Here is a 12,828-nt window from a genome sequence, read left to right as displayed (position 1 = left end):
TTTTCACATAATACAACCACATAAAACATTTCTGATGGTCTGATGAGATCAGGTTATTCTTGTTAGTTCATTCCCCGCCTCTTCTGTCCCAGGGATTGAAACTGGCCGAACAAGATTTTGCACATACAGATTCTTTCAGACATCATGGAGGCAGGTGTATTTCTCCTGCTGCTGTTCCCATTGTTGGGGATTGGGTCGACTCTCAGCTTTTATGGAGACAGCATTAGTTTCATGGCTCCGGAGAAGGAAATGGATGGGACATTTAAGGTAATACAACATAAGTATATATGCTGAAACTTTCACTATATTCTTTTAATATTGAGATTTATCATGATATTGAAAGATGGGCAATATGGATCACAACACAGATTAGTTTACACTGAGTGTAATAATGCATATTTTTAAAGTAGTGGCATTTGCAAAAAGATCCTTTTTTTTAAAAAGAAATTAAGTAACCATACAGCCACGTCGCTAGTTCTGAAGAAACCTAATTGGAATGCAAAACACTTGCATACAATCCAAACTCTTGTGATGAAGAAAATAGTTAACACTTTCATGCATGTTGTACAGTAATTTCAAAGCTTTTCAATATTTTTGTGAGTAAAAAACTTCAGAAATCCCAAATGGTGGATAGTAATGAAAATGTGCCATCTCTGTATCTGTTAAAAGAAATATACAAGAAATGTGGGTTCATTTGTCTTTGTTTTCTGTCAGTTCTTGTGTTTGGACACATTCATTTTTGTAGTTAGGGTTCTGTGATATCACCATGTCTAATTAAACTATTTCTAAGACAGGACAGGAGGAAGACCAACAAATAGAGTGTGAAACAGTTAAAAACAGAAGAAATGAGGTTTTACATTTTTGTTTTTAATTAGGAATTTTATTAATTAGTTTATCAAGCATCACAGAGCTGAAAACATGGAGGAAATACATTTACTTTCCTTCTCCTTTTTGCTTATTAAGAAGTGATAAAACGAGATATTTAAAATCCCCTGACTAAAACCTTTGACTCTGAAATGAAGCAACAGGTTTAGACCTGGTTTTATCTGATGTTTACATTTCTGTTCTGAAAACTACAGAAATCTGGTCCTTTCAAAATACAACTATAGAATAGCTTTCACAGATGTTATAGTTTCTACATTTATAAGCATGCAAGAAACAACAACGACTTGGGGAACAGGGGTTAGGGAGTTGCTATTTATGATTTCAGCCCCACAAAAGTTGGTTTGAAATCATGAAGGAAATTGTTCAAAAATTTGGCGGAAAACTGTATTGACTTGAATATGCAAACAATGCAGATTTTTACAATGTGCACAGAAAATGTATTCTTTTTTTTAAACCCTCTAGGTGACCTTTTATAACCGGCAGAATGGCAAAAGTAACTGTCAGGATCAGTCATCTTTCTCATGTGATAGTGGCGTATGTACAGGCTTTAACGAGTCGAGTGTCCTGCAAACAGACCAGGACAGCACAGGCCAAGGCCGCTGGTGCCAGTCTGAAGGACACACAACAGCAACCATCCTGACTAATAATGCCTCCTTTTCTCTGAGGTAAGTCCAGGGCACAATAACACAGCTTATCTGATTTATCGTTTGCTAGTTACTCTGGCGTATCACACAGACTGAAGAGAAGATTGTATTTAACAAGCATGATCTAGTACAACTTAAAAATGAAGAAGTTGAGAAAAGTCAGCCCACTTGCAGTGGGATCCGTAGTAAGTGGACTCGTACTGAGGACTGGCCGATACATTCTGAATTGTTACCCTATTATTTATTCTATAGGCTGATCAGAATTGATCTTTACTTTGAAAAACGATCTCTAATAACAAAGGCTTAAAATGAAAGTATACATCACACCCTGCATTTCCCACAGCACAGTATCTGTCAGTGTTGATTTGAGAAGTGATATTCATCTTCTCATTCCACCACGCTGGCTGACTGCCACGCTTGCTGGGACACTTGAATAGAGCACAAGTTTGGCATTTGGAATATTTTTGTTGGTATGACAGCCCAGCCTTTTATGAGAAACGTCTGTGTGTGAACAAATAAAAGAACAAAAAGGGAGTTAACTGTAGGATCAGAATGGTAAAGGGATTAGTATAGTGCCTTTCTATTCTCACACACACACATTTAGATGTTGCTTTTAACGATACTTAAGCACATTTACGCTCACTCACACTACGACGAATGCATCGAGGGCAGCTTCGGGTTCAGAATCCTGCCCAAGGACACTTCAACACATGGACAGAAGCAGCTGGGGATCAAGCCACTGACCTTCTGATTGGTAGACGACCTGCTCTGCTACCTGATACACAGCTGCTCCATATCAGCTCCTCATATTTTGGAAACACCAACAAATCACGAATAAATGCAAGTTTGTCTTGTAGTGATGTCGACATTGAGGAGTATCTTCACCAAAATACTCTCTTATCAAAGATGCATATAAAATCCAGACCAGACAGAGTTTTTTCACTTCTCAGATGGCAGCCATTGTTGGTTCAAGTGACGAGTATAATTACGAGCAATGAAACGTTTCACCTCCTTTTCAGGGACTCTGGCTGCTGCTGGGTGTCTAATGTTGAAGGGAAAACCCAGTGGACAACATATGCTGAGCTGGACCTGGGAACTCGATCTGATACGCACACTGTCAACAGCTGTCCCGTAACAACAACAGTGTCTTCTTTGCGGTACATGCAATTTTTCTTATTTGATTCAACATAAAATCGTGAATCTGGAAATCTTACGTAAACATCACTCGATGATTAGTTGTTAAATTACTGTAATATGTACTAATATGATGCCTGTTCTTGCAGGGTGCCTCAAAACTGTTTTTCGAGGATTCGTATTCTGGCACATGATCCAGATGGAGATGAAGTGAAATGTCGCTTTGCTACATCTGGTCCCACAAACTTCGCTCTAGACGAGGTAATCCAGACCAAACGGGGGCTCTAATGACCTTCAATGTGGTCATCTGATGTAGCAATCATTATAGTATTGTAATCCACTAATTTTAGGCACAGCATTTTGATATATTAATCAAAATGTTGGTTTCATCAGGCCAAAACCCATATTTTCTCCTGTTGCATCCATTGTTGCGTATGGATGTGAGAATGATCAAATTCTTGCAAAGAATAAAGTGAATGCCTGAGTGTATATGGCTCGCACTGTGGAAGACCTTTTTAAATGGCCAGTAAGACAAGATGAGTGCTATTATGAAAAACAGACAATTACCATCAAATGTTATGCAGCTGTTAACCCTTCTTATGGGAAAGATGGGTGTCAATTAGTGTCTGGCACCAGGACACTGGCAGCAGAGTCTCTGGTCCTGTTGTATTATCACCGTTTGTTCTTTGTCACAGTGCAAAATGTACAAAAATGTACTTGTACTTAGTGCATTTCTAATCAGTGAGCTACAGTGATTAGGTCAGGGCTATTTATGAAGGTAACATACTTAATGGACGTAAGGTTTCCCATTGCATTCATCAAGATGAGCAATAATTTATCTTTCAGTTTTAATGCTTTGATTGATCAGTATGTTCTGCATGTTGACAATATAGTTGATGTAATAGATACAAATTTATAATAAACCCATTAAAAAAATCAAATAATTTAACCAACTATCTCTGTTAAGCTCATCTTGTAATCTCATTACAATCATTTGCATTTGCTTACTTGCAAAGAGAGAGAATGAAATCTTTTTTTTTTAAACTTTAAAAATGTGTAAAAGAAGATTATTGTTATGCTTTAAGCATAAGATCAGCTCTAATAGTATGCCTTTGGATTTATTAGAAGCATGTGTTTATGCACTGATAATCTGAAGGACCTAAGGGGTGAATCACATATAAGTTAGCAGAAGTAGAATAGAACTTGTGCCGACTAGGCAAGTGATAAAAGAAAAGAAACACAAAACTGACCAAATACAAAACAGATGACTACTTTGAAGTACTCGAATGATGGTAGGACAAGGGCACACAGGAGATCAGGTGATGCAGCAAACAGGAGTGACTAGGAGTTGGACCAGATGAAACAGAAGAAATGAAACCAAAAGCAAAACGGTGACATAGTAACTATGTTTGGAATCCCGTCTGTTCCAAACTGATGTGTTTAATAAGCTCTGAGAAAACAGCACCTCTGTCATGTCCATTTGTTATTCATGTCCCTTTAGACTACATGCATACTGACAAGTACAGGTGACATTGAGACTGGAATCCACGTGTTTGAGTTGATGTTAGAGGACTTCTCCACCAACAACATCACTTTGACCTACTCAGATGGAACCTCGGTGTTTCGTGAGGCCTCTGGCATGAACTCACCTCCTCTCTGCAAAGTAAAGCTGCAGTTCTCAATTGAGGGTAAGTGATTCATAAAAGTACATGGTCAGTGTGACACAAACATAATACACGTCTCACCCCAAAAATACTGAATTTTATATATATATATATATATATATATATATATATATATATATATATATATATATATAAATAAATAAAAATCACAAAAACTCCACAAGGTCATGTGAAAAAGGTATTTTAAAACATTACCATTAAAACTCTATGTGGTTTGGTGATTATAAAAACCAAAAAAATAATGACTCAATACAATGAGTCCCAGCCTCCCCTCGGATCATCTTTTATTTGTGTTATAAGAGTTTCTCACATGGTGTAACTTGTATATTGTATTCTGATCTTTCAGTTGGAAACAGCAACAAGTCTACCTATCATTTAATCCTGTTTATTAAATGTACTAAATAGTCTAAGAATATAAGAGTATACAGTTTAATATATAATAGTATAATAGTATAATAAATATTCAAGACAAGTGAAATTTAAGTTCAGTATTTGGATACATTGTTTACTTTAGCTTCCAAAGTTGCTTCTAATGAACCTATCGCTTTAAAACCTGAACCATGAAATAACTGCCAGAAATCTTTAACTTTTTGATAATGAAGTGTTTGTTGAATCTTTAGACAAAATATATAAAAAATATATCAAATTTTAATCTGCACATATATGAGTTTTAATTTGTATCACATTTGCTACATAAGCCATATTTTTGCAATTTAGTGCTTAAAAACGTGTCATGCAATTTAAAGTAGAAGTAAAAAAAAACCAAATCACGCTGATGATGTAAAAGTCTCAAAAACTCAAAAACACGTATCAAATATGACACGCTGGGCTTTAAAGGGTTAAATTTAAATAAACAAAGAAATTGCCTATTTTTTTTCTTAAGTTACACTTTGTCTCTGAAAAACTCAAATATGTTTCCTTTACGTTGGTGCTGACACAAGCAAGAGTCATTAATATCAGCAAAGCAAGGTTAACTGACTGGATAATTTATGACTTAACTGGCAGCTTGAGGACTGTCTCACGTTTTATTCTGATGTGGTGACTGACCAACCAACTCTAACTCAGAGAGGCCATTGTATGGCTGCACAATACCAGAAACTGTCGAGTCTCATAGAAACAAAACTTACATTCTTTCTGCCTTGTTTGTGTTTTAGTCCTCCTGCCAATACCAAACTGTGAAGCCGGTCATGTGCAGCCCATATTCTTGTACAGAACCCCTTCACACGGTGATATTCTTCATGCCACTGTGGGCCAGACATTCCAGCTTTATGCTGAAGCTGAAGCTCGCCATGCCAGGTGTTTACTTACTGAAATTATTAATTATGGCACTAGCTTTCCCTAAACAAACACCCTGTAATGTTGATATAATACTCAGAGAATTTCTGTGGATTTTGTGTGTGTGTAATGTTTATTCCTTTCCCTAAAGCATCCACGACTTCCAGGTCAGTGGCCCCCAGAACATGACCAAAGTGTTCAAAGACGATGTGCTCGGAAAAGCAGAAGTCACTCTCAGCTGGACACCACAGCTCAGTGACCTGTACAGATATGTCCCAGTCTGCTTCACTGCAGAGACAAATGACACGTGAGTGCCTTTATATAAAATCAAGCATTTTAAAACAATAAAGATTATTCACAAGTGGAAAAAAAAGGTAGACAGACGCCAATCTTCTCAGGAATAAATGTCCAAGGAAAATCATCCCAAAGCCAGACAATTCTCAGAGTGAAAAATTATAGCTTGCTTGGAAGGACTGGCAACACAGCTGCAAAGTTGTATGTGAATAAGCCATACAACTTCTGGAGCAGTGTCGTTTAGACAGATGACACTAAAGTGGAGATTTGCTGAAACCCAAACACAGCATATTAGCAAAAGTGCCTCAGAACCATCAAGCACAGTGGGGAGAGCTGATGATTGAAGATGGTTTTGTAGCCACAGGACCTGGGCACCTTGCAGTCTTAGTCAACCATGAACTCCTTTGTATGTTAAAGTGTCCCAGAGTCAAATCTGACAATCAAAGCTTGGTGAAAACTGAGTGAAACAACACAATGATCCCAAGCACAGTGACAAGACTACAGCAGAATGGCTGAAAAAGAAAGAATCGTAGCTCGGACCACATTGAAGTGCTGTGGTGGGACCTTACGGTTTTTCTTGATTGCTTTGACACACTCACAGCAGGAAAGTCCTTGTCACCACCTCATTCTGCTGCTCACTGGATATTTTCTAATTTCTGACCTATAAACCCTAGAGATTGTTGTGCGTTAGCACATCGTACATCAACAATGTCTGAAAACTCACACTGGTCCGTCTGTTATCAGCAGCCATGCCATGTTCAGTCATCCTTCAGCAGACTGTCTTCACCACGTGTACATGTATAAATGCTTTGAGTTCCTGTTGATGTGAAAAGTTGATTAGATATTTGGATCACTATAATGAGCAGTCTTCAAGTCAACATTACATTTAAGCTTGCTCTTTCCATATTTTCACTTAAATGTCTTCTTTCTTTCTTTTTTGTCATTAAGCCAATCAGAGATGAGGTGTGTTGTTGTCTTGGTGACCCAAGCATCTACCACACAAGGTTAGTAAACACCTGCTCTCTCTCTTGACAAATGAGCAGTGCGTGTAATAAGTGCCATGGCAACAGCACAAACACTGCTGGCCATTTGTTCACTTGTGGTTCTATTTTGCTTCCCACGAAACCTCTTAAAGTGACAGTACTCTCTCTTAAAACAAAACCTAAACAACTTTTAAAACAGTGTTTTTCTTCTGTTTATGTCTATTACATAAGTAAATGAATTGTTTGTTTGCATTTTCTTATTCAACCTGATTTCCAAAAGATTTGGCATACTGTAAAATAAGATCATTTTGAATGAATAAAGTTGGGACAGGGCAATATTTACGTCTGTGTAGAATTTCCTCCTTTTTTAACAGTCCCAAAGATCAGTTGTTAGGAGTGTTGTCCCAGTCTTCTCTGATACATGATTCTAACTGCACAACAGACCCAAGTCTCATTTGTTGTGTGTTTCACTTCCTGTTATAACAAATGTATTTAGTTGGTAACTGCAGGCAGGCCAGTTCAGCACACAAACTCTTCTGCTATGAAAGCATTGCCGTTGTAATATATACAGGATGCATCATAACCTCTGTGTTGTTCAAATATATATGACCTTACCTGGAAAACATGTAATCTGTGTGGGAGCGTGTGCTGGTCTAAAACCTGTTTACATTAAAAACAGGTTTTAGACCAGCACATTACCCCGAGGACTTAGAGATCACAATCTTCCAATATCTCAGCAAGAATCTGAGTTTTCTCCAGATCCTTTTCATCTTTTAATATTATGTACTGTAAATAATAACAAATTTGGCCCGCAGCCTAATTACATTTGGCCCGCGAAGCCATACCAAATTACTATTAGAGCTGGCCTACTGGTATTATACAGCTAATATATATATTGTTTAGTATTAAGCTTTGCTTGTTCCATATTCAGTTTTTCAGCAAAACGTGTTTGAGTCCATAAGAGAAGATTCATTCTTATATCTGGAGGAATAAATATATTTCAATAAATATTAACGTTAGCCCGCGACTTTGTTCCAGTTTTGAATTTTGGCCCACTGTGTGTTTGAGTTTGACACCCCTGCTCTAACAGTTTCAAAATATTCCTCTAGCTATTATTTTTGTCGCCCTGTCTCTACTTTTTGCTGCCATCAAATTCAGTATAAGCTAATATTTGTCCTAAAATAGTAAAGTGGATCAGTTTAAACATGTAACAAATTTTCCATGTGATTTTTTTTTTTTGATTTGCAAATCACTCCCTTCTGTTTTCAGTTTACATGTTACACAGCACCTAGGCTTTTTTAAATTGTAAATCGAGGTTATAAATATACTGAATAAAATGTTTCATTTCTTAGATTCTTTTAAATAATGTAATTAAATGCATTTATAAACCCCTTTTACAAGTATAAGGCAAACGTTAAACACAGTTTGATTGAGATGTAAATGCATACGTGTTGGATATTTTAGATTTTGGTTTCAGTCCAGTATAATTTAGTGGTTTTCTGCTAGCTCTCTTCACAAACTGACATAAATTAACCCAAAGATATTTCCTGTACAAGTTTGTTTTAGTTTGATTTCAATATGATCTTTGTTATGTTTCAGTTTTATTATCTAATTAATATTGTTATTTTGCAGGTTTTTTCACATTGATTTGTAGCTTTTAATTTAATTATAACATTGACTCTTATAACTAAGTAAAATCACATTTGTTTCTTTGCGGTTTTCTTTTTTCCTTTGTTTTATAATAGATTTTTATTTATTTTTTTAATGATTTTGAATATGAATATGTAGTAATCGTATGATAAAATACTTTGTTCCTAATAGGTAGCTAATATAGATTGTGCTGTTTACAGGCAAGGCCACTGTTCATTGCTCAGCCAATAAGATGACAGTGGCCCTTGATAAAGCTTCCATGCCTGGCATTGACGAGAACTTTCTCAAGCTGAGTGACCCTTCATGCTCGCTCACCTCCAACAGCACTCACATCATGGGTGCAATGTCCTTCAGCACTTGTGGGACAAAAATTGAGGTTTGGAGAAACATTTACATTTCTTTGTAGATAAAAATGTTTTTTTCATTAATGAAAAGCAAAATTTGAGTTTGTAAAATAAGCCAGTTACTGTACGTCGCAACGAGAAGAATATTGCGGCTCGATACACTGAACAGAACAACATCACGACCGTTGTTCATTATCCTCACGGCAACTAATTGCTTTTCCTTTGTTTGTCTTAAATACAGGATAAAGGTGATTATATCATTTTCAAGAATGCGATCAACTCCTTTGAGCTGGCTAACGAGGTTATAACTCGAAGGAAGACTGTTAAAATCAGTTTCTCATGCCAGTTTCCCAAAGCCATCAGCATCTCCAATTACTACAATCTCCACAACGCTGACTACATTTTCACCGAGTCCAACTTCGGAAGCTTTGGCTACACTTTTGAAATTTTCCACAACAGCAGCTTTACAAACAGAGTGGAGGCTAGTGCCTATCCAGTACAAGTCAAGCTGCTGGAGACTATTTTTATGGGCATCCAAGCTAGTTCAGAATTACCAAACGTGATGTTGTTTGTTGAGTCATGCAAAGCCACTCCTGATAACAACCCTGAAAACAGCCTCTCGTACTACATCATCAGGAATGGGTAAGTGCTGATGCAAAAAAAGTGCTGTAAAATTAAAAAAATGCTTAAAATTCCTTACAACTAAATTGTCGATAATATTTTTACAGGAGTGTATTTTAGCTACATTAAATAGCAATACTAATTACTACAACTTACAACTATTAAATGTCATCTTCCATTTACATTGCTTCATACGATTGACCTAAACCTTCTTTCAGGTGTGTAGAAGACGAGACAGTAACAATTTACCCATCTAATAAAACTGCATTCAACTTCGGACTTCAAGCCTTTAAATTTACTGGAAACTATGACCAGGTAACTTTAGATAGCACCAAATACAAACCTCTAACCTATACAAAAATATTACTCACACAGTTATATACTGAAGAGTATATGCATAACAAAGAAAATCCTGATATCACTGCTTTCCTGCTGTTTTGTATCCAATTTCCAAGTGTGAAAAAGCTTGAAAAATTATTTTGGTACAGAATCAGCAACATTTTTAAACTTTGACTAATAACTATATACACACCGATCAGACATAACAAAGTTACCACTGACAAGTGAAGTGAACAACACTGGTATCACTTCATGCCATCTGTTCGTAAGGAGGAGACATTTGGGAGCAAATGAACATTTTGCCTTCAAGTGTAAGGATTTGAGCGAGTTAGACAAGGGCCAAATTGTGATGGCTAGAACATTTCCGAAATTGCAGTAATTATTGGGTTATTGGTTTGATTAAACAGACAAAAGTCAAAAGTGCATGGCAGTTTGTTGAGTATTGGGGATCTGATCAGTCAGGGTGCCCATGCTAAACCCCGTCCATCACTGAAAGTGCCAAGAATGGGCACGGAGCAATGGAAGAAGGTGGCCTAGACTGATGGCCGGGTGCCTGTGCGTCACCTACCTGGGGAACACCTGGCACCAGGATGCAGTATGGGAAGAAGGCAAGGCAGAGGCAGTGTGATGCGACAGACAATATTATGCTCGGAAACCTCGGGTTCAGTGAGACTGATTAGACAGTTGGATGAGTGATGAAAACTTTCCGTACAGGTCAGTTCTGCTTTGGCAGCAAAAGGGGGACCAAGACAGTATTAGGGAGGTGGTCATAATATTATGCCTGATCAGTGTACATGCAGTTACCTGGAAGCATTTCAAGATGGGTAACTGGTGGTTAGACAAGTGCTTGTTATTCCAAAGCCTTTACTCTTCCACATTACAGGTGTACATCACGTGCTCTGTAATCCTGTGTGAGCCTAAGAGTCCCTTTTCCAGATGTGCCCAGGGATGTCTGAAGGATCCATCACGCAGACGTAGGCGAGGCCTGAGCGGGGAGACGGGTAGACACTACATTACCCAGGGCCCTCTGCAGTTTGTTGGACAGCCTTTTCCTGATACAGCAGAGAACAGTCAGGATGTTCTGATGGAAAGGAGCGGCACGCTTCCAGAAGGTTAATCCAAAATGTATCAATCTACCTGTTTGATTGCCTCTCTGCCTCCTCACTTGCTTGCCAGCTTGTCCAACTATCCATGTATTGATGTCTTTCAGTGAGTCCTCCACCAGCTTCTCCAGGCACAAAATCAAGTGAGGAAGGTTGGGAAATGAGGAAGATCTTCAGCTCCAACATCTCCACCGCAGTCTTTGCCAGCGCCTTCTTAGTGTCAGTGGTGCTGTTGGGCATTATGGCTCGTTACTACAGGAAGAACGGAAGAGCAGAAGACCGCAAAGTTCTCATAGCTTCAGAATGGGAGAACTAAACCCAGTATTTACTCACAATTGTGTTTGTCTCACTTTCACATGATCACTTTCTTCAAAGTCTGTCTTAAAACAAAATTGCACCAAAAGCTGCTAAACAACCCTTAAAAACATCTTTTCATCTGAAAAGATGGCAGACATCAGTCCTGCCAAAATACTCTCAAATATCGATAGCTATTATGAAGCTTTGAAGTTGTAAGTAGTCAAATATTTAAGTGAGTATCTTCTACTGTTATTCTTTATGTGATCTTTGATGGGATAATAACATGAATGGGTAAAAACGAATTTAGAAGATGCTCGTTTGATTTGAACTGCACTGTTAATATTTTGTGTGTGGACAGGTAGTAGAGTCAGAATTCATTTTGGATGAAGGCTTCACTAGGCGGCAGCAGCAGAGCCTTTCTACAATTGGTCCATGACGGTGGGACTTTAAGACAGACTTGCTTAATTATCTCTTTTTTTAAGGTGATTAGTCTATATGTGGTGTCGTGGTCGTCTAGTCCTCTAGACAAAATGATTAGTTCTGATAGGGGTTGCATGTTAACATATCTAATACCTGTGCACTCACCAAAAGGCACAGGCTTTAAAGTAATGTCAAGAACAATTTATGACAATTCACGACCTTCAGTTCAAAGCTCGTCTCAACAGATTAGTTAGAACTTCAAAGCAACATTGTATTCAAAACTGGTTTTGCCAGATTTTTTTCATGCCATTATAGCATCAACTTTCTGGAAACGTTCCGCTTTCTGATTCTCAACAAAAGCTGCCGGCTTCTCGGCCAGAAAGTGTCTTTTAGCAACTAGTTTATGTACTTTATAGGAGCTTTGTTCTGGGTTTTTTTCTTTTGCTTTTACAAAACATTATTGTTTAAGAACCGATAGTGGTTTAGGCTAATATTTTGTTTAAAATACTAAGAGCTAAAAGCCTGCATGTTGAAAAAATCCCCTAACACTCCACTAGATTTGGTTCTCTTTAATTTAGACATACGTTTTCATAACTTTAAACAAAGAGTGAGATTAGCTGCAGATTCTGTGTTAGTGGTGGCGGCGAGATTGGGGATTGTTTTGGCTTACATAAAAGAAATGGCCAACCTTCAAAGACAACACATTAATGTCTGTAATGTCTGAAAGTGTAATAATATGTAATTCTGTCATTTAAATGGGATTTATTGGCAATAAATGGAATGCACTAGATTTAAATTCTACTTGAAATTGAAATCACATAATAAACACAGTACTGGGTGTGTATGCATGTGGATTGTTATGAGTTTTCATTTATTTTATATAAAATCTGTTATTAAGTGGGCTTGTTTATTTGGACATGAATGAAAATCCAAGCCAAAGTAAGATTGATGATCTGGACAGATTCTTAGAACATGGCCTTGGCAGCATCTGACCAATCACAGAGGGGCCTTTCATAAGTCATATGACTCCTATTTCACAGAAAATTATCAGAATTATCCCAATTATACCACATACGTCAGAGATCTTATGACGTGGTGATTTAAAAAAATCCCAAGATCATAAAAATATACCAATAAACAGCAATTTCTTCAGT

The 12,828-nt window shown here is 37.4% G+C and overlaps 1 protein-coding gene across 1 annotated transcript; it reads left to right on the top strand.

Annotated features, from left to right (window-relative positions):
• Positions 1–118: 118 nt before the first annotated feature.
• LOC120724523 (deleted in malignant brain tumors 1 protein-like) lies at positions 119–12,522 on the top strand. The gene is made up of 13 exons (XM_040016752.1): positions 119–267; positions 1,348–1,550; positions 2,549–2,686; positions 2,813–2,924; positions 4,165–4,351; positions 5,503–5,644; positions 5,775–5,930; positions 6,866–6,921; positions 8,751–8,926; positions 9,136–9,536; positions 9,734–9,830; positions 10,738–10,966; positions 11,065–12,522. The coding sequence occupies exons 1-13, from the start codon at positions 145–147 to the stop codon at positions 11,271–11,273; spliced, it is 2,229 nt and encodes a 742-aa protein (XP_039872686.1). The 5' UTR covers positions 119–144; the 3' UTR covers positions 11,274–12,522.
• The last annotated feature ends 306 nt before the right edge of the window (positions 12,523–12,828 follow it).

Source organism: Simochromis diagramma, unplaced genomic scaffold (genome assembly GCF_900408965.1).
Source record: "Simochromis diagramma unplaced genomic scaffold, fSimDia1.1 OVJJ01000692.1, whole genome shotgun sequence".
In the NCBI taxonomy this organism is placed as follows: domain Eukaryota; kingdom Metazoa; phylum Chordata; class Actinopteri; order Cichliformes; family Cichlidae; genus Simochromis; species Simochromis diagramma.
Note: the sequence above shows the minus strand (reverse complement) of the source record. Positions and strands in the feature narration are given on the sequence as shown.

Bases quoted from the DNA above. Each gene is read 5' to 3' on its own strand.
- LOC120724523 (XM_040016752.1), top strand. From the start codon at position 145: ATGGAGGCAGGTGTATTTCTCCTGCTGCTGTTCCCATTGTTGGGGATT. The intron at 5,931-6,865 runs GTGAGTGCCTTT...TTTGTCATTAAG, and splicing joins ACTGCAGAGACAAATGACAC to CCAATCAGAGATGAGGTGTG. The intron at 10,967-11,064 runs GTTAATCCAAAA...GATGTCTTTCAG, and splicing joins GAGCGGCACGCTTCCAGAAG to TGAGTCCTCCACCAGCTTCT.